Raw genomic sequence first — 26,611 nt, forward strand, 5'->3', positions numbered from 1 at the left:
ACTGATTAGCCAGCTCTCTATGGATTAACCCAGTGTTTTTAAACTGATTTCTCACAGTCTTTATTAACATGTATGTGAAAAGTGAGTCTGGGCTCTGACTGCTCTCTGAACATCAAGAAAGTCACAAAAGAAGATTATGAATCTGCCAACAATATGTGAACAAACAACAATATGGACCTGAAGAACGTGTTTATCCATATGTTCTTAATGGTGAGACTTTCTGTGACAAAAAATTTATAATAAATAACAAAAATAAACAATCATGTAATAAAAATGAATAATCCTATAATATTAAAATCATATAAAATAACTGTTAAAAAGTTGGTTCGTTCCGCTGTGGCGACCCCTGATTAATAAATGGACTGAGCCAAAAAGAAAATGAATGAATAAATAACTGTAAATATTCTAAATATTAATATATCTGAATATCAATTTAGTTTAAATTTTTAGAGTATATTTTTTTTAGAAAAAAAAAGGTTGAATGGAGTTAATAAAGTTCAGTAGCGGGACCACGCCTAAACCAATCAGCCTCCTCCGCCTACTATTTAGAGGAAGTGGACCCTCCCTAAACCGTTTGTCTCAGATTCTCCCTCCCTCCCACCCAATTTCCCTCTAAATCTCATCCACTCATCCCCTACACCCCCCCCCCCCCCCCCCCCTCCCCTCACCTCTCCATACCTCTTAACATCCCTCTCTTCTTCCACAGGCTGCATCGGGGGGGTCTTCTAAAGTTTCTACCTTAACCTACGAGACAAAGCCCCCACTTTGAGTCTCGATCATCCATACTTCTCTTCTCAATCTACATAACCATTACCTACTTCTCCCTACAATTAGTAATAAAGTTTCTCAAGCAACGGTTGTAGCGTGGTCCTTGATAGTGAAATTCCTATTACTAACATGCAAAAGATATAGTCATTTAATTACACAATAAAATTCTGAAGACAACATATTACTGTAAATTTTGCAGTTAAATTTTGTAAAGTGATACTTATGTAATTTACTGTGGAAAATTGCAGCAATGTTGTGAAATTCATTTATTTTTAGTAATTTGTTCATTTTCCTTCGGCTTAGTCCCTTTATTAATCTGGGGTCACCACAGCGGAATTAACCGGCATTTTATCCAGCATACACCAGTGGTCGGGAACCTATGGCTCGAGAGCTACAAGTGGCTCTATGACCAAATACGTGGCTCTCCTGCTGTCTCCCTTAAATAATATTTTTTTTGCTTAAAAAAATGATAACGTCAGATAACTAGAAATCAGTTTCCCATTGAAAATACAATTACAGTTCCCTCTTTGTTGTATTTTTTGGAGGAAAAAGAATAAAATCTCGAGGTTTCGAACAATGCGTGTGTGCGGCGCTGTAAATAAGCTTGCGTTTCTATGGTAACCGCGCGCGCACGGAAATTCAAACAACATTCATGAGTGGTGATGATGGCAAACAGAAAGTAATCCTGAGAAACATCGAAAGTTTCTAATTGAGTGGGCAGAAACATTTGCTTTTATTGAAAGCTCTGGTGCTCTGCTCTGTCTGATTTGAACAAAACGCATTTCCTCTTGTAAAAAATCAAATGTTAAGAGACATTTTAAAACCCACCATGCAGCTTTTGCGGCAAAGTACCAGCCGAGAAAAAGCCGAAAGAAGGCGTGTGAGCTCCAGCATAAAGTGCAAACTGGACAAAAACAGCAGGGGCAGGACGGGAGTTTGAACGGGTGCATCTTGGAGTTTAAATGCTGTGAGCTCGTCTTGCCTCATTGGAGATCGCGAGGCAAAGGAAACCTTTCACAGGTGGCGAATAAGTCGTGTATATTCAAGTAACGTTACGCAAATGAACTGTTGGCGGCAGTGCTTAATTTGATCAGGATCTTGCTTAGGGAACTGTCAGATATTTGTTTTTTGTGTGTGTGTGTGTGTGTGTGTGTGTGTGTGTGTGTGTGTGTGTGTGTGTGTGTGTGTGTGTGTGTGTGCGTGCGTGCGTGCGTGCGTGCGTGTGTGTGTGTGTGTGTGTGTGTGTGTGTGTGCGTGCGTGCGTGTGCGTGCGTGTGTGTGTGTGCGTGTGTGCGTGTGGGTGTGTGTGTGCGTATGAATCCAATGATGATCTGAGTTCCAGTGTTACTTGCTCTCTAATGTTGCTGTGGACTATTAAAAATGTCACATGGTTGGCTCAATAGTAATTCCCTAATGTCATACTTTTATTTTGTCTACCATGCACTGATAGCATGTCAGTGAAATTCAGCTGTAACACAGAGTCAGCAATAAACATTCGGTTGGTTTTGACCAAAGTAATTACACAACCACAGGAGGAGCTTATGGTGTTTATAGGAAGAGCTGTAAAGAAAAGACAGACAGAAACAGAAAATGGCTGACAAGTGTCATGTGGGTTTGCTGAGTCTGATCATTCTCTGTCCACTTCTCTCAGGTAAAGACAAACCTCTGTATGATCTTTAAGATGTTAAATTAAATTTCTCTGTTGCAGCAAGGTTGACAGACAATTTCTTTTCAGTTTTTAGCTTCACAGTGTGATCTCTTTTTGAGCCCCATTTGCAGATATAATTGATTGATAATACTTAATATAGGTTCACTCAAATATTTTGTGATTCAGGTTCCAGTGGAGTAGAAGACACTCATGTGTTCTTCAGTTCTGGAAAAAATGTCTGTCTGCCCTGTAATAATGCTCGTTCTGACTGCACATCAACTACATGGATCCATAGCAGAAATTCAGAGACGGTTGAACTGGTTGCTGGAGGAAAACTGAAGAACGACACAGAGAGACGTGAGAGACTGAGTCTGGGCTCTGACTGCTCTCTGAACATCAAGAAAGCCACAAAAAAAGATTATGGATCTTACAGATGCAGACAATATGTGAATGGAGAACGAGAAGGAAATGACGCACGTGTTTATCTGAATGTTCTTCATGGTCAGTGATTTCTTGAATAATTACAGTATATTTAAATAATAATAATAATAATAATAATAATTTTTATGAATTGTTTTAAATCATAATATCTGTCTCTTTCAGTCTCTCCATCACTCTCTCAGACTGAGATCAGAGCAGGCAGATATGTGACTCTCTCCTGTCAGCTGTATTATTATTATGGAGTCTCTTGTGATACTTTGTTCCGTAGTGAAGGATATCAGCTGATGTGGGTGAATCAGGCTGGTGTGAATCTGATGACAGACTCCAGATATCAGATATTATTCTTCTCAAATCTCTGTAACATCAGTCTGACTACAAAACTCCTGAATGAAGATCACAACAGAGAGTGGAGATGTCAGCTTACTCAGATAAATCAAATGAAGACCTCAGCCTCATTCACTGTCAAGTACTCAGGTAAACTGTTATTTATAACTTTGTATTAATGATGAAGTATAAAAATTTGATCTTATTCTACAGTATGACTTGTCTAAACATTTAAATCCCAGCTCCAACTGAGACAAACACACAAAGTGATGTTTTATAAACAAATTTAAGTAGAATGATCAGTTTTAACCAGGCTTATTCATTATTAACAGTCATTCTAATATCCAACCAGCTTAAGACCAAAATAAATAGTCAAGAATATCCTACCTCTGTTTCTCTCAACTCCACCATCCCTAATCCACTGTTTTAAACCCAGAATGAATCAGAGGGTTGGAGCGTTCTGGAGCAGGGCTACACACTGTACTCAGACCCCTATCTGTCATGCTCCTTGAAAAAACAACAACAAGGCTCGAAGATGCAAGGTCTTTAATGACTGGTAGAAGACAAACAGTGCAAAAAAATAGATCTATAACAAAAAAATAATTGTGGTGCTGTATAGAAAAGCTGGTCCAATCAGAGTAGCCCTTTGGAAACAGCTGGCAGACCCAAAAACACAGAGCATCCCGATGAAACACAGAGCACAATGAAGCCACAGTTGATGCGAATGATAAGCACAGCTGAATCAGCAAAACAAACTGTCTATCATGTTTCATGTGACCAAAACAAAACTGCTACTACAACGCACATGAATAAAACAGAACAAAATGTGACAAAAACAGAGACACACCAGGAAGTGCACACAACCTGCAACCGTGACACCTATCACTCTCTCTATCCTGAAAAGGCGAACAACACAAGTTAGAGTGTAATTCTGAGCTCAGAGCCCTCTCCCAAGACAGCACGCCAAATATGCATATTCTATTCAGTCAAATATCTGAGAGAGTTTACTCGTGAAATACAGTCGGCAGCTCAGAGACAACAGTAACCCACTAAACACAACTGTGTTCAAATGACGTTTTTTAGACATTTCTTTTGAACAATTAGACGTTGAAATGATGTCTCCTAAGGGAGCAGAATAAAAGCTTTTATGACGTCCTGTTTGGACTTAAGTTAATGAAATCTCTCAAAATCTCAGCAGAGGATCAATAAACAACTGCATCAAACAGCATCAACAGCATCTCTTCACTTACTATAACCTGTTTGACTTTATTACTGTCAGATGTCTTCAAATGCCCCCTTCACATGTATCTGCTGCTGTAGCAAGAAAACCTAGAAGCAGTTTGTTATTTCTGCTGGGTTATTTAAAAGTTTGATTTGCTGATCTCATTTAGTCAGTGACCATAGTGTTGTATAGTAATGGCGCTGTGGTGTTAATTACACTAACACATTAAGAGCCAGCAGTCCACTGGTCAGGTTTTAAAAGCACAGTGAACATTTGAGGCACTAAAAATACACAGACATCAAGTATCAGGGTATGCATCTCAATGATGGTGAAATATTTCCATACAGTCATATACAAGTGTTGTACGATTCTCACAGCATGAAATGTGTCACCATCATTGAGAAGCATACAATGATTCTTGATGTTGCACATTGCTTCCCCAAACATTTAAAACTTTTAAAAACATTTAAAACGAATAAAACATTTAAAACTTTTAGTTCTCAATAATTCTGAATAAGTACTTGGGTACGGGTCCCCCTTCGGGTGGGGAACGTCAATGCCATGTGGAAACTTCCACTATGGGAAAATGTATGGAAAACGGCACAATAATTGGCCCTTACTTTGCCCCCGATGAGAGGTTATGCCAAGCCGAGAGCGTGAGCGCACCTTCATCGCCGAGGGCGCTGTCTTCCAATGTGTTCCCTGGCTCTTCCTTATCCCACTTTAACAGAAGATTTACAGATTTAGATATATTTTTCAGGAGTCGTAATGCATCTAGTTAATTTCTAGGAATTTAGAATACGACAGTATATAGGGAAAGCGTGCAGTCTCGATAGGGAGGACGCTGCGGAAGCCACCTGCTGCCCAAGTAGGGAGACCTGGTGGCAAGGAGGACATATGGACTGGCTCTGAGAAGGGGGAGTAAACATATGAAATAAGATGGTTAGCGGTGAGGGAAGACACGGGTCTGTCTGTGAGGGGGGACTGCATCGTGGCTGAGTGAGCATATGGGATTGCCAGCAGGGATCACACATAGGGCACCTATACCCAGAACGCGGGCTGACCAGTGGGCATGCCAACAATGTAACGGGACAGCACCTAACTCCTCCGCTGAGTCAGATGGTGGGGTCCTCGGAGGAATCTCTGCAGGGTTCGCCAAGCGGAGAACTTTACTGACAGAGCGAGAAAGTGCACGGATCTCCATGTTAGAGAGAATGGCTCAGCAAACGTGCTACAACACCTTCACCGAATGTTTCCGCAATCACCAAGGGATTCTTAACACCCTTGAGGAAACCAGCTCTACTCGCAGATTATAAAACCTTGCAAATGTGTTAGGTGTTGCCCAGCCCGCAGCTCTGCAGATGTCTGTTAGAGAGGTGCCACAGGAACGCGCCCAAGAGGGTGTGATGCTCCGAGTGAAGTGCACTTGAACTCCTGGGGGACGCGGCTTGCCCTGGCTTTGGTAAGCGAGGGAGATGGCATCCACTATCAAGTGGGCCAACCTCTGCTTTGATATGGCACTTCTCTTCTGCCGACCACCATAACAGACAAAGAGCTGCTTAGATGATCTAAAACTTTGAGTGTGGTCCACATAGCTTGCAAAGCGCGAACAGGAAACAGTAATGAAAGGGCTGGGTTTGTCTCCTCCATGGGAAGCGGTTGCAGGCTCATTACCTGGTCCTTCAATGGTGTGGTAGGAACCTTGGGCACATATCCAAGCGGGAGTCTCAGGACAACATGAGGGTAGGCCGGCCTGAATTCCAGGCACGAGTCACTGACCGAAAATGCCTCCAGGTCTCCAACCCTCTTAATTGATGCCAACGCAACCAGCAGAACTGTCTACAGGGACAGAAATTTTAAAGATACTGAGTCGAGTGGTTCGAAGGGCGAGATCTCGAGAGGGCATGAGAGGGGGGTGTGGTGGATTTAGTCGCCTAGCGCCTCTGAGGAACCGGATGATGAGGTTATGCCTTCCCACGGTTCTGCCAGCCACTGCGTCATAGTGATCGGAGGTGGCAGCCACGTAAACCTTCAGTGTGGAGGGTGACAGCCTGCTCTCCAGCCTATCCTGAAGGAAAGAAAGCACAACGCTGATCTGGCAAGTTTGGGAGTCTTCTCAGCAAGAAGCGCACCACTCAGTGAATAGACTCCACTTTAGGACATAGGCGCACCTCGTTGAGGGGGCTCTAGCCTGAGTGATGGTATTAACCACCACCATCAATAGGTTACCTAAGTCTTCCTCGCTGTGTCTAAGGATCACACGTAGAGGTTCCAAAGATCTGGGCGAGGGTGCCAGATGGTGGCCTGTCCCTGAGAGACCAGGTCCTCTGAGGGAGCCCTCGGTACACTAGCAATAAACGTTCTCGGGGGAAGCAAACAGGTCAACCTGGGCTTCCGCGAAGCACTCCCATATCAGCTGAGCAGACTTTGTGTGGAGTCTCCACTCTCCTGGACGTAAAGGCTGCCGTGAGAGCGTGTCAGCTTCATGGTTGAGCTCGCCCGGAATATAAATGGCGCGCAGCAATTTCAGCCACGTATGACTCCAGATTAGCAGACGGCAAGCGAGCTGAGTAATGCGGTGTGAGCGAATGCCCACCATACGGTTGATACACGCTACCGTCACCCTGCTGTCCTGCCTGACCAGCACGTGTTGAGAGCGAGAAACACTGCCAACAGCTCTAGGCAACTGATATGCTAATGCAACTGGGTTCCTTTCCACAGGCCTGCAGTTGCATGCCCTCACCACATGGCCCCCCCAGCCTGTGCTGGAAGCATCTGTCGAAACGACAACATGTCTGGATGCCTGTCCTAGAGGCACTCCGGCCTGTAGGAATGCGAGGTTATTCCAAGGGCTGAGGGCGTGGCGACACAGCGCAGTGTGCCATGCGTGTCTCGGGACTCGATCGTGAAGCCAGTGCTGAAGTGGTCTCATATGGAGTAATCCGAGCGTCGTGAGAGCGGCTGTGGATGCCATATGCCCCAGGAGACTCTGAAATGATGTCAGGGGGACCACTATTTTCCTGTCGAACTCTTAGACTGATCATCATTAGCTGGGCACGCTCTCCAGAGAAGCGCTGTAATGGTGACCGAGTCCAGCCCCAACCCGAGAAAAGAGATCCTCTGCACGGGTGCGAGTTTGCTCTTTTCTCGGTTGACCTGAAACCCCAATAGGTCAAGGTGCCTGTTCATAATCAATTGCTCTCGTGAGTAAGCTAAAATCAGCCAGTTGTCAAGATAATTGAGTATGCAGATGCCTGCGAGCCGAAGGGGCACTTGGGCACCCTCTGCGAGCTTGGTGAAAACCCGCAGAGACAGAGAGAGCCCAACTGAACCGCGGATGTGTGGGCTCTGGCTCTGAGGGAGGCAGATAACTGACACGCCTTGCACATGAGGGCCGAGGCGCATGCAGATCGGGCAAAGAAAGGTGCCCTCCAAGACTGCGTGAGCCCACTGTGAACTTTCGGGAAGAAATGGATGGGAGGCTAGAAGTTCTTGCCTTCTTAATCCTCCACATACCATCTTCAGACATGCACTGCCCGCGAGCACCGCATTAACATGCTGGACCCCCAGACATGAAACGCAGTGCTCGTGCCCATCATTCGGGGACAGGAAACTACCGCATCCAGAAATGCAGAAAAATACGCGCTGCATGACCGTTTTGCTCTTTTAGGAAATTCGCAACAATACAAACCGCTCTAGAGGACCGGACCCAAAGAACACCAGGCAAGGGAGAACCCCAGCTCGACCATCTGCCACCGCGTATCGCACACTCTGGATTGGAAGTAGCAGCCCACTTTCTTGTTCTCTCTCTCTCTCTGTAGATGCAGCTGGAGGAACGCTCATCGACTCTCTCAGAAGCTTTGTGAAAGGATCTTAGAAAGGATGCTCAGCTTGGCACGCACTGTGATTTTATTGCCAAATTGATTGCAAGTAGCGACAGCTGTGCAATCTGACGCTGCCAACTCATTAGCATTTCATTGGTCCGTGTATATACTCTTTCAGATGATTGGATTCTGACGAAATCCCCATAGTGGAAGTTTCCACATAGCTTTGAAGTTCCCCTCCCGAAGGGGAACTTTTATTCTGCACCCTTAGGGGACGTCATTTCAATGTCTAATTGTCCAAAAGAAACGTGTAAAAGACGTAATTTGAACACAATTGTGTTTTGTGGGAAAACACAAGTAACTTCTTCACAAACAGGTGCATAATCAACTGTTTATTAAGTCACAATAATATTAATATTTGTTGATGAGGAATTCATGTTAGATACCATAATCACCTACCACACAAATTGTGTTTAGAACAATAACAAGTGTTTTCTTCAGATTTTTTTTTATCTGCTTAAATCTGTCTGCTGCGCTCTAGATTTAGTTTTTTTATAATTATCTATAAATGTAAATAATAATATAATATATTATATATATTTCTATATCAATTATTTATAACATTTTATTGATTATTTATTCATTCAACATGGAAGTCTATGGGGAGGAAAGTCCAGTGTGACCGCAGCTTAACCTGTTTAAGCTGCAGTTACACTAGGTTTTTCCTCCCATAGACTTCCATTCATACGCACGCGAATGCGTCAGACCGAAAACGCAGGGTCATGCGTTAAGCTTCGCAGTTCGCTGCGGTGCAAAGTTCAAGCTTGGTGAACTCTGACCTGCGAAATCGCATCGCTTGACTGCGTGAGACCAATCAAAACATGACCTCTCTGGACAGAAATTTAAAACATGGAGCAAATCGCTCGCTTTTTTAATGTCTAATCATTTTGTTTAATCCCGCCTCTTTTCGCAGCGCCGTACGACAGAATTTCGCACACACAAAGCCCAGTGTGACCGCAGCTTTACTGCGAGTATGTTGGATCCAAAACAGCTGATAAGAGTTAGTTAAATCAACCTCCTGAAGATAACCGCAGGTTAATGCGTGTGCTCGGCGCATACCTGAAGGCATTTTCAGTAGATCGCCGAATTCATGAGTCACCATAGAAAGTCACGGTGAGAAAAAAAAGGGCAACACACTCTACAGAGGCGGAGGTAAAGGTTTCAATCACAGATTACACATCTGCATCAACGAAGGAAAGAAATATTAGATAAGAAATAGATAAGAAAAGAAAAAATAAATAAGAAGAAAATGCATTAGTTCATTAAATTACACATGCCACCCTCCCTTTATTGTAATGAAAAATTTAACCTTTCTTTAACATGCTTTCAAAGTATGTTTTGTAACCATTCATGCATTTAATTTTCCTGCCATTAATTTCTAGGCCACTATATTAATGTTTATTGACTGTGTATTGAATTGTATTGAATGTGTATATAAGGCTTGTAGAAATTAATCCTTCTGGAGCTAGAAGAACTATTAAACACTCTAGAATATTTTTCTGTCATGTAGAAGGGAGGCTGAGGCCTGTCTAACTGCTGTGAGCCACCAGTTAGAGGAGCTGCTCTGTCCCTTACTAATGAATTATTTGACGTTAAACCACACAATAAGTCACTGTTGTAGTGATTGTTGTCAGGTAGCTTTAGGTTCTTTTTATGCTTTTTGTTTTCCATGCAGATGAAGTTCTTTCTGTCTCAACTAACAAACAGTGTAAATTTGTCCGCACTTTTCCATATTTGAATTTCACTATTGTATCGAGCATATAATACAAATACAGTAAAAAAAAAAACTTTTTTGTTTTTTTTATCATATTTGTATTGTACACTTGAATCATTACTCCCTGAAAATCAGCCATTTAGCCTCAACATAGTGATGAGGTGGGGTGATCACATATGAGCTAGTTAGTAGAAGCAGTAATGAGTTTAATAGTTGAAACACCAAAATATTATGGACAGAAAATTAAGTTGTACTTGCACATTTATACTATGGACAGATTTCATATTATCAGTGTCCCTTAGCGACTGATGGAACTTTTAAACAGGCTGCAATTAATGCACCCAATAGCATTTAGAAACCCTGAAAAAAATTATATTAAAATGAACGACTACATCTTAAAATATGGATATTTTCCTACAAAAGAAAAAGCTCCCTACTGAAAAAAACAGCTTAAACCAGCTTTACCAGCCTAGCCAGGCTGAGAGCCCAGCCAAGCTAGCCAAGGCTGATCAAGCTGGTTTTAGCTGAATTTAGCTGGTCATTTTCCATCCTGACCAGCTAAGACCAGGCTGCAAACCAGCCTGGAAACGGCCAAAACCCCTCTAAAACCAGGCTGGTCAACCAGCTAAAACCAGCCTACCAGCCTAGGCTGGTTTAAGCTGGATTTTTCAGCAGGGCTGCCACTTCTTATAAAATTATCTATAAGCTGCAGAAAAATGTGAGGGTTGCAGAAAGAGAAAGAGGGAAAAAACACAAGATCTCTATACGTAAGTTTCAAACTTGCTCTGTTGTGCGCACCATTGTTCTGTAACAGCACACTGTCCACTATGCTATTGTGGTGCTCAAAAATGACTGTGTAATGATACGCAGTGGTTTATGGCCAAGGAACTGTACGAAAGTGTATAAAACAGTTCAGTGCCAGGCATACTGTACAGATAGTTCTACATGCTATTGCCAAATTGTACAGTAGCCTAAAATGCCCTGACGCAAAAACAAAGAGCTGCACTGAAAGTTTTATGTGGTAAGCGTAGACCCGCGGTTTGTCACGTTTGATTTCAATCAAAAGGTTTGCTAAATACATTAATGATTCTTTTAAAATAACAACGCTCATTCACTCATTTGGTTATGAAAAGAACCATGCACTTATAACCCTCTCACGAGGAAAACACTTGTATATCTGTCCTTCTACGTCCATCAAAGTTTTCATCAAGAGCACGCAATGCTCAGTATACACTCTAAAACAGACAAACTCTGGAACATAACCTGCTCCGGAGCAAGTTGTCTTCAGAGAGTAAGTTCCTTAGGTTAGTTAACATACCCCAAAAGTTACCTCCGTTTTTGGAACCAGTAAGTAGGTTATCCACCTACTTACTCTTAAACTTACCCAGGTATGTCACATAACCTGCTTTCTGGAATACCCCCCTGAGCTCGTTTCTTATGTTACGTACTGTGTACATCTGGGCTCTGTTTCCGGGTTTTTTTTTTTTGTTGTTTTTGTTCCTAATTAATAAAGGGGTATTTTTTCTATTGCTGATCTGCGTCTGGGTTCTGTCCACACACCTGACAAGTATAGCCTGATTGTTATTGTTCATTTTGTTAATTGTCACCATTGTTGAGGTTCATATGCTGATCATTGATGTCTGAGCTTAAATTAAACTGTGTGAGCCTAAATTAAACCATGGAGCACATGCAAGCATCTTACCGTTTCTTTTAATGATAGATTAAACATTGGATAACATCAGTATTTTACATAATTTCAGGACATGTTCTGCCTCACTTAAAACAAAATCAGCATCACCAGATATTTAATTGTTTTGTTTGTTTGTGTGGGGAAAAAACATTTTTTTTCAGTGAAACCAGAGTCAAATTTCTTCTGTCCTTTTTGTGTGTCACCTTTGTGGAGCAGCAAACCAGTGTTTGAGTCAAAGATGAACATAAAACATTGATGTTATGCTGCATGTTTTGTTGTGAAAAAGGAATTCATATTTATTTCTTTGGTCTCTTTTCTTTTCATTAAACATTTGGATTGGTTAAGGTGATGTGTTTGAAAACTAATTAGCATTTTTGCAGAAGTAGGTGAAGCTGATAGAAAGGCAGAGGCCTCAATGTCTAAAATTAGATTTAGCTCTGCAGCTAAACTTCCTGTGAGCGGACATGTGCTGAACCTGAACACAGATCATTTGCAGTTGAGAAAGTCTCATGCTTTTAATATTGTACAAAGAATTTGTAGACAAAGAGGAAGTATGTTTGGGTGCGGCTGCCGGAGGACTGGAGAATGATTAACATTATTACTTTTTATTTTAAACTAGCTGAAACAACACAATTCTTAATTTTTATAAATTGGTGGGTGGGGGGGGGGGGGGGGGGGGACTTGATTGTTTTATGTTCAATCCACTTCATTTTTTTTTAAATGATTAAGCTGACTTAATAGATTTGTGCTGGGACAATATGAAGGAATTATGTGGAACCCATTTTTTTACAGCATTGAGCACTTCAATAAGAAATTCAAAATCCCCCTCCTTAGTCTAGCTCTTATTTTCTAAACAGTTTCAGTTTCTTTGTAGCACTTCTTGTGTGTATTGCCTCATTAATTGCTTAACGTCTCCTCATTTGTAAGTTGTTTTTGCAAAAATGTCTGCTAAATAACAGAAACAAAATGACAGCATGAAGAGAATGTGGCTTTTTATTTAGCATTTTAAATCATTAAAGACACCTGTAGTTTAGGGAACAACCATAGTTGTGCTATATGTAATCAGCTTGCCTGAGCTGTAATTTGTCTTTTATGTACTCTCCAATAGTATTGGGCTGCAGACCTCTACAAACTGAGACATGCAGTCTGCAACCCTGCATGCAGTCATGCAGGGTTGGGTACGGGGTTAGGTTTACACATTAAAAGCATTGAATGCAATTTCAGCTTGCATTTGCACCTGGTCTGCAGCCAAACCCCATAAGGAGTTATAAGGAGGAAGTATTTTACTTTGTCAACGTGTAACAACAAGAGAGTTCTTTTAAGTCAGCAACATTAAATGGTTAGTTCACCCCCCCCCCCCCCCCCCCCCCAAAAAAAAAAAATCTGTTATTATTTACTCGTCATCATGTTGTTCCAAACCAATCATCAATTCATCTTTAGATCACAAATTAAGACATTTTAGATTAAATCTGAGTGCTCTCATCTTCTATAAACAGAAAACAAAGCAGTCAAAACATTGTCAGTGGTTCAGCTGTAATCATACAAAGCTCCAAGTTCTTTGTGTGACACAAAAACCCTGTTATAATGATTTTGTTTATCTATGACTTCCTTGTCAGATCAGAGTGTTTCGACAATATTGTTTTTAGTATTTTTCTGGACGTTTGAAAAACATCTTACTATGTATCTTAGCTACATTTATAAATGCTTTTTATGTGTCTGAAAAGCTGAAAATTTGCATTACATATTTTTCAATCTCCAGCTCTAAAGTGGAAACAGAGAAGCCAAATGAACCAACTGTGACAGGGTATATATGAGCTGCCACAGTAAAACATTTTCATATATAATTTTATTACTTATTTTTGGGGTAAGCGCTTACAGTTTATAGCTGACGAGTGTATATGATACAATAAATAAATAAGTTAATTAATAAGTTAAATTGGAATCAGGCTACCATTCCCTACATATCCAGAATGTTGTAACAACACATTCCCTTTCTCTATAGAAGGCCATAGAACTTTCTGATTTCATCTAAAATATTTAAATTTTTCTTTAGAAGTGGAATGAAAGTCTCAGAGATTTGGAACATTGGAATATTTAAATTCTACTTTCATAATCCACTCTAACAATACAAAAAAAAAAAAACAAAAGACAACATGTCATATGGCAAAAATAACTGTTAACATTTTTGCTGCTTATCCAGTTGACCCAACAACGCTGATTCCAGAAAGCAGCTCAAACTCTGAGAAAACAAGCCGAACTATAGCAGCTCCAACAACACAAGGTACAAGATTATTGATACACATCATCATGTTTTTGCCTTCCTGCTAATTCCACAAAAAAAGATATATATATATATATATATATATATATATATATATATATATATATATATATATATATATATATATATATATATATATATATAAATATATATATATATTAGAATTATAAGGTTCTATCTGACATTATTGTCAAAATTGTGTTATTCACATATTCTTATTAATTGACAACTTATTTACATTATGGGATGTTTTTTATAAGTTGTTTACAATTTAAGACTTTTTATTTAAAAAAACAAATGTTACACACATACTGTTTGCTATGGAATGCAAAAACTTTGAAGCTCAATATCTCTAAATCATTCAGAACGCAGATAAAACCTTACAATTTCAAGGTGAGAATATACAGTTAAAGTCAGAATTAATAGCCCCCCTGAACTATTAGCCCCCCTGTTTTTTTTTCTCTAATTTCTGTTTAACAGAGAGAATATTTTCTCAACACATTTCTAAACATAATAGTTCTAATAACTCATCTCTAATAACTGATTTATTTTATCTTTGCCATGATGGCAGTAAATAATATTTGACTAGATATTTTTCAAGACACTTCTATACAGCTGAAAGTGATATTTAAAGGCTTAACTAGGTTAATTAGGTTAACTAGGCAGGTTAGGGTAATTAGGCAAGTTATTGTATAACGGTGCTTTGTTCTGTAGACTATCGAAAACAAATGTAGCTTAAAGTGGCTAATAATATTGACCTTAAAATGGTGTTTAAAAAATGATTACTGCTTTTATTAGAAAGACATTCTGCAGAAGAAAAAATATTATCAGACATACTGTGAAAATTTCCTTGCTCTGTTAAACATCACTATTATTAAAAAATAATAATAATTCGAAGACTAGATATTAAAGTTTGAGGACAAACTTTATGGTGGCTTGAAAAGCCGAGTCTGAATTAGCATGTTACTAGCATGAATAAGCAAGTAACTAGCATGATTCTAACATAAATTAGCATGATTCTAGCATGAATTAGCATGTTACTAACATGTTTCTAGCATGAATTAGCATGTTACTAGCATGTTTCTAGCATAAATTAGCATGATTCTAGCATGAATTAGCATGTTTCTAGCATGAGTTAGCATGTTACTAGCATGTTTCTAGCATGAATTAGCATGTTACTAGCATGATTCTAGCATGAATTAGCATGTTACTAGCATGTTTCTAGCATGAATTAGCATGTTACTAGCATGTTTCTAGCATGTTTCTAGCATGATTTAGCATGTTATTAGCATGATTCTAGCATGAATTAGCATGTTATTAGCATGATTCTAGCATGAATTAGCATGTTACTAGCATGATTCTAGCATGAATTAGCATGTTACTAGCATGTTTCTAGCATGAATTAGTATGTTACTAGCATGATTCTAGCATGAATTAGCATGTTATTAGCATGATTCTAGCATGAATTAGCATGTTATTAGCATGATTCTAGCATGAATTAGCATGTTACTAGCATGATTCTAGCATGAATTAGCATGTTACTAGCATGATTCTAGCATGAATTAGCATGTTTCTAGCATGAGTTAGCATGTTACTAGCATGTTTCTAGCATGAATTAGCATGTTACTAGCATGATTCTAGCATGAATTAGCATGTTACTAGCATGTTTCTAGCATGAATTAGCATGTTACTAGCATGTTTCTAGCATGTTTCTAGCATGATTTAGCATGTTATTAGCATGATTCTAGCATGAATTAGCATGTTATTAGCATGATTCTAGCATGAATTAGCATGTTACTAGCATGATTCTAGCATGAATTAGCATGTTACTAGCATGTTTCTAGCATGAATTAGTATGTTACTAGCATGATTCTAGCATGAATTAGCATGTTATTAGCATGATTCTAGCATGAATTAGCATGTTATTAGCATGATTCTAGCATGAATTAGCATGTTACTAGCATGATTCTAGCATGAATTAGCATGTTACTAGCATGTTTCTAGCATGAATTAGCATGTTACTAGCATGATTCTAGCATGAATTAGCATGTTACTAGCATGATTCTAGCATGAATTAGCATGTTATTAGCATGATTCTAGCATGAATTAGCATGTTACTAGCATGATTCTAGCATGAATTAACATGTTACTAGCATGATTCTAGCATGGATTAGCATGTAACTAGCATGATTCTAGCATGAATTAGCATGTTACTAGCATGTTTCTAGCATGAATTAGCATGTTATTAGCATGATTCTAGCATGAATTAGCATGTTACTAGCATGATTCTAGCATGAATTAGCATGTTACTAGCATGTTTCTAGCATGAATTAGCATGTTACTAGCATAATTCTAGCATGAATTAGCATGTTACTAACATGTTTCTAGCATTAATTAGCATGTTACTAGCATGTTTCTAGCATGAATTAGCATGTTATTAGCATGATTCTAGCATGAATTAGCATGTTTCTAGCATGAATTAGCATGTTATTAGCATGATTCTAGCATGAATTAGCATGTTACTAGCATGATTCTAGCATGAATTAGCATGTTACTAGCATGTTTCTAGCATGAATTAGCATGTTACTAGCATGTTACCAGCATGAATTAGCATGTTACTAGCATGATTCTAGCATGAATTAGCATGTTACTAGCATGATTCTAGCATGAATTAGCATGTTACTAGCATGATTCTAGCATGGATTAGCATGTTACTAGCATGATTCTAGCATGAATTAGCATGTTACTAGCATGAATTAACATGTTACTAGCATGATTCTAGCATGTTACTAGCATGTTTCTAGCATGAATTAGCATGTTACTAGCATGTTTCTAGCATGAATTAGCATGTTGTTAGCATGATTCTAGCATGAATTAGCATGTTTCTAGCATGAATTAGCATGTAACTAGCATGATTCTAGCATTAATTAGCATGTAACTAGCATGTTACTAGCATGAATCAGCTTGTTTCTAGCATGAATTAGCATGTTGTTAGCATGATTCTAGCATGAATTAGCATGATTCTACCATTAACTAGCATGTAACTAGCATGTTACTAGCATGATTCTAGCATGAATCAGCTTGTTTCTAGCATGAATTAGCATGTTGTTAGCATGATTCTAGCATGAATTAGCATGTTACTAGCATGACTAGCATGTCACTATCGTGTTGATAGCACCTTTCTAGCAAGATTAGCATGTCAGTAGGATGTTAAAACTGTTAGCGTGTGTTAGAATAGCTAGTCACAGTCTCTGGGACAGTTGCTAGGGTGCTGAAATTGGTTGCTAGGGAGTGGCTAGTAAGTTTAAAGGTAATCAGTGATTGGCTGCTGGCTAGACTGAGTTGAATGAGGCCAGACTCTAGTCTGTAGGACAGTCTGATGCAGAGTTATGAGCTCACAAAGGTTGATCCAATGTTAAGTAAATGGGAGTCTTTTACAATGGAAGTCTATGGGACAGTTGCTAGGGTGCTGTAATTGGTTGCTAGGGAGTGGCTAGTAAGTTAAAAAGTCATCAGTTATTGGCTGCTGGCTAGACTGAGTTAAATGAGTCCAGTTAGAAGTCTGTAGGACAGTCTGATGCAGAGTTATGAGCTCACAAAGTTTGACCCAATGTTAAGTCAATGGGACTTTTGGGATTTTTCTGGGTCGTTTTTCGGAAAACCCAAGGTCGGATCAGTTAGAAAAGATATAGCAACCCGAGTCAGACCAGTTCGAAGGTTTGACGAAAGTTTGAAGTATGTAGCTTGAAAGGCCTAGGAGGAGATACACTTAGAAATTAGTCTCAGAAGAAGAAGAAGAATAATAATAAGTTTAAGATAGATAACAGTATGCTGGCTTTTCAAGCCACCATAATAATAATTCTCAATTCAACTGTATGTATGTATATATACACATCTGAAATAGCTTCTATAAAAGATAGAAAAGTTTAGATGTCAACATGTACATATTCTACTTTATGTTTGAGCTGCACTAAACAAACGTATAATCCACAGGTACAGAAACTAAACTCTGTATGACTGGGGTTTCATTATTAAGAGGTATGAAATGACTTGCTTGCTTGGACTGATGTTTAATTTATACTGAAAATGTCAATGGATTTGTAATTGTCATCGTATTTCTTTCACATATTGGTTGTCTTCTTTGTCTCTTTCCTCATCTGTTCACGTTTCCTGCAGTGATTGTGATTATTGTTGAGATTGCAGTGTTTGCTGCTCCTACTGTGATTCTTCTTCAGATCATCTGTGCAAGAAAGGCTGGTGAGTTTTAGTCATTTCATAATCTGATAATTCACACTGATCTCTAACAATCTGGAGTAATAGAAAAATGCATGTGACGTCACTAATGTTTTGTGTTATTTTATATTTTGTAGGAAAGAAGGACTCACATCTAGAAGAAATAGAGATGCCTGCAATATTAGAATAAATAAACAGTTAAAAGAATAGGTCATCAAAACAAAAAAAGCTCACTATTTACTCTCTTTCAAGTAATTCCAAATATCGTTGAATTTCTTCGTAGAAAAAAACAAACACTATGGTCAACAGTTACCATATTCCAACAGTTATTTTAAATAACAGAACAAATAAAGTCAAACAGGTTTGGAACAAGTGAAGGGTGAGTAAATGATGACAGGATTATCAGGTTGAAATCTCCCTTTAATTCTACTGTGTATATTTTCATGTCTACAAATCTTTAAAAAATTTACAGCAGGTTTTGAATTTTTTAATAGTCCATTTTGTTGTCATAACAAACATGTGCAGATAACTTTCAATAATGCTTTCATTATTATTCTTTGTGGTAGTAGGAATATTTATATAATACAATGCAAACTTGCAATCTTTTTTTCATTTTCGCTTAGTCCCTTTAATAATCTGGGGTCACCACAGAGGAATGAACCACCAACTAATCCAGAAAATTTTTTACGCAGCGGATGCCCTTCCAACCGCAACCCATCTCTGGGAAACATCTATACACACTCACTCATACTCATACACTACGGACAATTTAGCCTTCCCAATTTACCCATACCGCATGTCTTTGGACTGTGGGATACCTGAGCACCCGGAGGAATCCCACGCAAATCCAGGGAGAACATGTAAACTCCACACAGAAACACCAACTAACCCAGCCGAGGCTCGAACCAGTGACCTTCTTGCTGTGAGGCGACAGCACTACCTACTGCGCCACTGCGTCGCCAACCTCTTTCTAAATATAGGAAAATTGATTGACTATATACATACCCAACTACCACAATCTCAGGGGCAGGTATAACACCCAATACTGAGTTAATAATCATGGGAATCATGGAATACATGAATATGGCATTTTTTAAGTCATTAGATTTGTTTTGTCCACAAGGTGGTGTTGCAAAAAAACATTAAAAATAAATGAACAAGGGGCAGCACGGTGGCTCAGTGGTTAGCACTGTCCCCTCACAGCAAGAGAAGTCACTGGTTCAAGTCCCGGCTGGGTCAGTGGCCATTTCTGTGTGGATTTTGCATGTTCTCCCCATGTTGGCGTGGGTGTCCTCCGGGTGCTCCGGTTTCCCACATAGTCCAAAGACATGTGGTACAGGTGAACTGAATACAGACATGCAGAATAGGTTAGTTTAATAAACTAAATTGGAGGTAGTGTATGTGTGTAAATGAGTGTGTATGGATGTTTCCCAGTACTGGGTTGTAGCTGGAAGGGCATCCACTGTGTAAAACATACGCTTGATCTTGATAAGTTGGTGTTTCATTCCGCTGTGGCGCCCCCTGATGAATAAAGGGACTAAGCCGAAAAGAAAACGAATGAATTAATGAATAAATTAATTTAAAAAAAATTAAAAGCATTTTATGACAAAATGCAAGAGACAAGAATTGCAATTTTCGGCCAGACTTTTCATAAGTTATGAGCAAAAAAAGAAACTTTTCATAACTTTCTTACTTACTGGCAATTAGTCAGCAGGAAATGAAAACAAGATGTGAGAAATCAATCTAAAGAATTGTTCATTACATTTAAATTATACTCCTTTTATATCCTTTTATATCATCATTGCAGTGACTGACTGATACAAATGTGAAATAAAGATACAGATTTAGTAACAGTGTGATGTTTATATGAATCTGTTGGTGTTTTAACGTTTCCCAGTGTTGAACTCATATGAGCAGACAGTGAGCGGATCGCTGTTTTTACCATCCATATAAACTCCTGGCACCAGACTAACACAGCAAGGCTGCTTTGAGCAGTAGTTTATCTGAACCAGCCGAGTCATGTTGTCAGCATTATAGAACAACACCTGCTTTCTCTCACAGTCCAGATACAAGCCGATTTTCTGAGGTTTGTCTCGAGTGTTTAATGGAGAGTCTTTTCCATCACAGGACAGAACGTAGCCTTTATTGTTTTTAAGGTGGAGCAGGATCTCACTCTGCTGCTTGTCTGTACCCATCTTGATTCCCACGGCCCAGTCTGGCTTTTCTCCGACCTCTACTTCCCAGTAGTGCTGACCAGACTGAAAGTTCTCCTCTGAAACCGTACCAGGGTTGAAGTCTTTATACAGACCAGTCGCTCTGTCAGCTTGTCGGATTCTGGCGCCCCCTGGAGATACTTTTAAATATGACTCTCCAGGATTTTTCAGGGTTAAACTCTCAGGAACTACAACATAAAAGAAACAAAGCATTATTAGGTGACAGAATTATTTGCTATTACAGTTCAGATATAGTTCATACAGGTTGTATGTAATGATGTTTCTCAAACAACAGGATTATGGTTTATTCTAAACCCAGTTGAGCATACAAATCTAAGCCACTAATGCTATTTTAAAGGTTAAGGAGTGAAAATGTCTTACAGAAGTCAAAAATACTAGCTCTTAAAAATATAATAGGTAATACTGTGAAAATGTCCTTACTACATTTCGAAAAAGAAGAAAAAATCTCTTTGTTGCTTTTTAACAGAACAAGCACATTTTGACAGTATTAAATTAAACCTGGTGTCTGTTTTTTTTTTTTTTTTAATTCATGAATACAGAAATTGGGGAAGTTTGTTTAGGGATATGTCACTAAATATTACAAGATATTTTTCATATTCTTCACCTGGTTTGATGGATCCCAGCATCTCCTTCCACACGAAAAACTGCAGGTGAGTTTCATGGGGACCAAGAAAGAGGGAGTCAGGAAGAACTGTGAGATCGTTCACTCTTGACATATACCTGAAACACACAGTCAAATCTACCATTCTACAAACTTCAGTTCTGCAGAAAACTGAACACAGACTAATGTCATTAAAGGATAAATAACAGCACAGCATGGGACTCACTGGGTATTTGATGGTTTCACACCAGCTTTTTGCTTCATGTTATTTGTCATTGGAAATCCATTTTCATTCCACCACTGCGGAAAAATACAAACAATAACTTTTATACCTTATTTATTATGTATATTGATAATATAGATAATATATCGTGTGAGCCTTAAACATAACTAATATCAAGTGTTGTAACCTGTAGAAAGTGATCGGGTTGATCAATCTCCAAAGCTGACTGCAGAATAATCTCCTTCTCTTTGTTCTCCATGAACCTTTTATTTATCACAGTCTGATTAGTCTGCAAGGCTTCTGTAACTTTCTTCTCCTTCTCCAACAGTTTTTTCACCTCATCCTCTTTTTTTCGTAAGAGCTTGTGCATTTCTTCAAACTGATCAGAGATCTGTGCTGATAAGGTTTTGGATTTATTCTAAAAAAGAGAAAAAAACATTCAGGTTGTGGCTGTGGATTACTGATTTGTTAAGTTTATTCCTGATCTAGTTGTTTATTTAGCAACAAATAAAATGTGTGATTAATTAGGTGATTTTTTTTCCCTTGTACTAATGTAGTTAACCTCCGGGTGCTCTGGTTTCCCCCACAATCCAAAGACATGCAGAATAGGTGAACTTAATAAACTAAATTGGTCATAGTGTATGAATGTGAATATGAGAGTAGATGGGTGTTTCCCAATACTGGGTCGCAGCTAGAAGGGCATCTGCTGTGTAAAACATATGCTGGATAAGTTGACGGTTTATTCCGCTGTGGCGAACCCTGATCAATAAAGACTAAGCTGAAGGAAAATGAATGAATGAATATTTGTGAAGATTATTTTTGGAGTCAGATTCTTAAAAAAGCTTTTAAAAGAATTTTGAAGAACCGTTGCATTACCCTTATGTTTTTGACTTTACGTCCCCAAAACCATAATGTCACAAAAGATACATGACACAGACTAACAGATTTAAAGACCGGGACACACCAAGCAGACGATTTGCCATTGAGCAGCATCGGGCCGTCAGTTACGGTCTGTCAGGATAGATTGTTCAATCTGTTTCACATGTCAGCTCTCATCTGAGGTGACAAAACCAAGCAATTGGCACAAGTCAAGGAGAAACATAAATAAGCTAGCTGTCATTTCCTCGAATTCCTTAAATATTTGCATGATGTGGATTATCAGATTATTAAACATATTTGCACAAGCAAACACATCTGGGGTTTGTGAGACTGTGAAAATGCTATGTATACACTGCTTTGTTAATGGTTTTTATGTGTGCAGCACTAGTTCCAGTTTCCCTGTGCAATGACAATTCAGGATACTGCCACCTGTGGGTTTGAAATGATACATCAATTTATGCAGACACTCTATAGATGTTCTAGTTTCAGTTTGTCTTGTCTTGTCTTGTCTATTTGTTGTCTTCACGCACAGATAAGACCAGACGCAGCCAACATGAGGTAACAACACAGTCAGTTTGACATCGGCTTAGTGTGTCCCGGGCTTTTCACCCTCAAAATGTTAAATAGAATCAAAGACAATTTGATTTCAGCTATGACAACTTTCAAACCAAGAACCAATAGTCCGGAATCCGATGATGTGATCAGCGTGACAACTCCAAATTACCATGGGGAAATATTAAAACCAGCCTGATCTCATGAGGAAACGTAGGCATTTTATGTTTTGTCAGTTTATTTGTCAGGCTAATTCGAACGAATTTGTATGAGTTAAGTCATCCAAAAATGTACTATATTAAAAAGGAGGCATAGCACCCTACCCCGCCTCCGCACTCAACCATCATTGGGGGATGAGGAAACCACAAAAATTGTATGAATGAGATCAGGGGTGTCCAAACTACGGCCCGCGGGCCATCTGCGCCCCGCAATCAGTTTTGTGGCGGCCTGCGAGGCTTTTTATAAAAATCAATAGATTCTCGCTCGCTATACCAAAAGGAACGTAATTCAATAAATAACCACCGGGTGTCGCTATGACATGCCTTTTATTAGGCAGCAATTCCTGTTATCAAGTAAAACGAACCCAACAAACTGAAGGAAACATAATTGGTAAACACGTTTTGGTGAGCCATGGCGCAACCAAGAAAAAGGAAAATCAACAGTGAGTGCAGGAAATTTCAGTCACGTTAGGGCAAAGAATATTTCTTCACAGAGGTCAGCAGGAAATGTGTCTTTAATTTGCCAGGAATCAGTTGCAGTAATGAAGGAATATAATATTAAAAGACATTATGAAACAAAACATCAGGCCTTCAGCAAAAAGTAAAACAATTAGCAGCTGCCCTATCTGCTCAACAACAACAGTTTTTTCGTGCTAATAAAGTGCAGGAAAATTCTACGCTGGCTAGTTTTGAGGTAGCTCAGCTAATCGCACAGCACAGGAAACCCTTCAATGAAGGAGAATTTATAAAGGAGTATCTGATGAGTGTTGTAACTGTAATTTGCTTAGAGAAGATTCAAGAGTTCTAGTCTTTCTAGAAACACAATTGGACGACGAGATAAAATAATAAAATATATATATATGCGTGTGTCTGTGTGATGTATGTAAAATATGGCCCTCGGCCATATTTTTATGTTTATTTTTTGGCATCTGGCCCTCGGCTCAAAAAGTTTGGACACCCCTGAATGAGATCGTAAGAATTCATACAAATTAACCACTAAATCAAAAAGTTACGATTTGCTGTCAGATGGTGTTGATTAAAACTTGATGGTGTTTTGTTTCAGAATGGGGTTACAGAATGTGTCACAGATGGATGACATCCAACTCCAGATGACTCTTGTGCATGTCCATGTTTGACATATTGATTGTCATTCAGTCTAATATTATAACATCTGACATCTTACAGTGTGACATGGGGATCATGTTCATGCAGTCTAACAAGCTACAATTATAAACAATTATTTTAAAAATCACACGGTGTGAGCCGCGCTTTAGTCAAACAAGAACAGAGTAAATGAAACAAATTAATTCAGACATTAAAAACATGCTCGTGGAACTCAAGTATTCAAGTCGTTGTATGCATGAATTGTGTTTTTAACGTACTTTTACTAAATTGGCCAGGACTTGTGCTATCATAAAGTCAGTGTTTTCCTCAGTGTTTCTCCTTATTTAGATGTTTTGATACCTCAGTTTTGGTGATCTTGGTGGTCTGTTGTTGTATCATGTAATCCAGTTGTCCATTTTCTTTGGCAAGAAAACCCAAAGCAGTCTTTAGCTTCCCCTACAGATAAATAAACACTTAATACATGATTTGAAAGACGTTTCTGTGAGCCTGAGATTAAAAATGTGGCTGAAATGATTTAAATAGAAACCTAATTATGCCTAAATAACGTCCCACAAACAGCTTTGTAAACAAACAATTGAAAGCAAGAACATGCTCTCATTATTCAGTTACTCATTTATGTGACTCAGATGTCATTGATAATGTTTTACCTTGTTTATCTCTGCAGCTTCTTTCACTGGTTTAAAGACGTGTCCTTTATGCTTGTCTCCATCCCTGCAGATGATACACACCAGCTTCTGATCAGTCTCACAGAACAGCTTGAGCTTCTCGTCGTGTTCAGAACACATCAGCATCTTCTCCATATCTGCTAGCTTTAATGTTTGTGTTCCTTCTTGAGGTGTGGATCTGTCTGATTTCTGCTCAGCTAGGTGCCCTCGTACTGTCGAGGTCATGTTTCTCAGCAAGCGGCTGGATTTCAGGTCTTTTTCGTTGTAAGGTTTTTGGCATTCTGGACAGGCGCTTGGTCCCAGGCTGGCCTGCATATGGCCAGTAATGCATTGACGACAGAACGAATGCTCACAAGAGGAGAGAGTCACCGGATCTGTAAAATCACTCAGACACACGGAGCACCTGATCTCCAAAGACAAAGGGGAATGCATTTTAGCTTCCTTCTGGTCAAGACCGTGTTCTGAGCTTTAAACTGAATGTTTTCTTTCTTTAAAATCAGCTGATAGATTCCTTTCTGTTACATTCTGCTTTCTCTTCCTTGTTTTTGAACACGCTTGATATCAAATGTATTTAAATTTGAGTTGCATAACAAGGTGTTGTTCCTCCCACAGATTATATAACACGGAAAGTAACCAAACTGGAATGTCAAACCTTATACCTGTGTTTACAGAATACATATTGTGTACTGTGCTGGTCCAAATACTTTTCAATCAAAGCATGTATTAAGCAGATAGACAGGTCCATTGTTAATTCTGTCAATAGTGCTTTCCATATAACCTTTAAGGGATGAACAAATACTTGGCTTTTATTTTACTCCACAAAAGACCTGTTTTTTAAAGAGAGATAGTTCACCCAAAACTGAAAATCCTTTACTCACACTTCACTTGTCATGAACTTGTTTGATTTTCTTTCTTCTGTTGAACACAAAAGAAAATATTTTGAAGAAAGCTGGAAACCTGTAGCCATGTGTTTGTTCTATGAAAGTCAATGGTTACATTATTGCAGCTTCAAAATCTTCTTTTAGGTTCCGCAGAAAAAAAAACTCATAAAAATTCGAGACCATTTGAGAGCAAATAAAGAAAGTTTTAATTTTTTTGAAACCTTTAAGAAAACATTATACTTGTAAATACCAATTAAATACAATCTCAAGCTATATTTGGCCTTTTAATGCATAAATACACAGATTAATATCAAACCAAATACCAAAGCAAAACATAAGTTATTCAAAAAATACTCTAAATGCGTCTAAAAGGGATCCCTGTAACTGGTCACCAGATATGTTGGGATACTAGTGTGCCGATGCCCCTAGTTGGCTTCTAATTAGCTTAACTACCAAGACTAAAAAAAAAAAACTTATAGCTTGTGTTTCCAATAAATATAGCTTAGTAACAATAGTGACTAACATTATAATAGTAACAATAGCTTATGTTTTCATCCAAAGATGCTATTTAGATTTGTGGAATTTCACATAAAACATTTGAAAATTAAGCAACGCTTTGGATTTTGGAGGTATGAGGCTGCTGTTTAAGAGCACAGGGGATCAAGAAGGTTTTGGGAGGTAGTAATTCCTAAACACTTCATTGACAGACTTTTAGAATGACCAAATCAACATTTCAGATGTTTTACAATGTGGTCAGCCTGCTGGTTTGTCCATTAATGCAGTGTTTTCCAACCATGTTCCTAAAGACACACTAACTGTACACATTGTTAACATCTCTCTAATCAAACATACCTGAATCAACTCATCAGAACATTATAAGAGACTCCAAAACCGGAAGTTAATGGGTCAGATAAGGGAAACATCCAAAATATGCACTGTTGGTGTGCCTTCAGGAACAGGGTTAGGAAACACTGCATTAATGCCATCCCGTCATGCCCGTTTTTGTTATCGCTTGATTTGTTAAAGCA

General features: G+C 38.8%; 2 protein-coding genes across 2 annotated transcripts; one reads left to right on the plus strand and one right to left on the minus strand.

Annotated features, from left to right (window-relative positions):
• Positions 1-2,340: 2,340 nt before the first annotated feature.
• On the plus strand, positions 2,341-20,012 carry LOC130242754 (uncharacterized). The gene is made up of 7 exons (XM_056474650.1): positions 2,341-2,419; positions 2,603-2,917; positions 3,020-3,331; positions 13,892-13,972; positions 17,966-18,010; positions 18,149-18,229; positions 18,343-20,012. Exons 1-7 carry the CDS (start codon positions 2,359-2,361, stop codon positions 18,393-18,395), a joined length of 948 nt encoding a protein of 315 aa, XP_056330625.1. The 5' UTR covers positions 2,341-2,358; the 3' UTR covers positions 18,396-20,012.
• On the minus strand, positions 18,404-25,276 carry trim108 (tripartite motif containing 108). Its single transcript, XM_056474645.1, has 6 exons — positions 24,685-25,276; positions 24,377-24,472; positions 21,451-21,681; positions 21,267-21,340; positions 21,044-21,159; positions 18,404-20,606 (listed from the first exon to the last, which is right to left on the minus strand). The coding sequence occupies exons 1-6, from the start codon at positions 25,132-25,134 to the stop codon at positions 20,089-20,091; spliced, it is 1,485 nt and encodes a 494-aa protein (XP_056330620.1). The 5' UTR covers positions 25,135-25,276; the 3' UTR covers positions 18,404-20,088.
• Between the last annotated feature and the right edge of the window lie 1,335 nt (positions 25,277-26,611).

The sequence above is a fragment of the Danio aesculapii genome, chromosome 16, assembly GCF_903798145.1.
Source record: "Danio aesculapii chromosome 16, fDanAes4.1, whole genome shotgun sequence".
Lineage (NCBI taxonomy): Eukaryota > Metazoa > Chordata > Actinopteri > Cypriniformes > Danionidae > Danio > Danio aesculapii.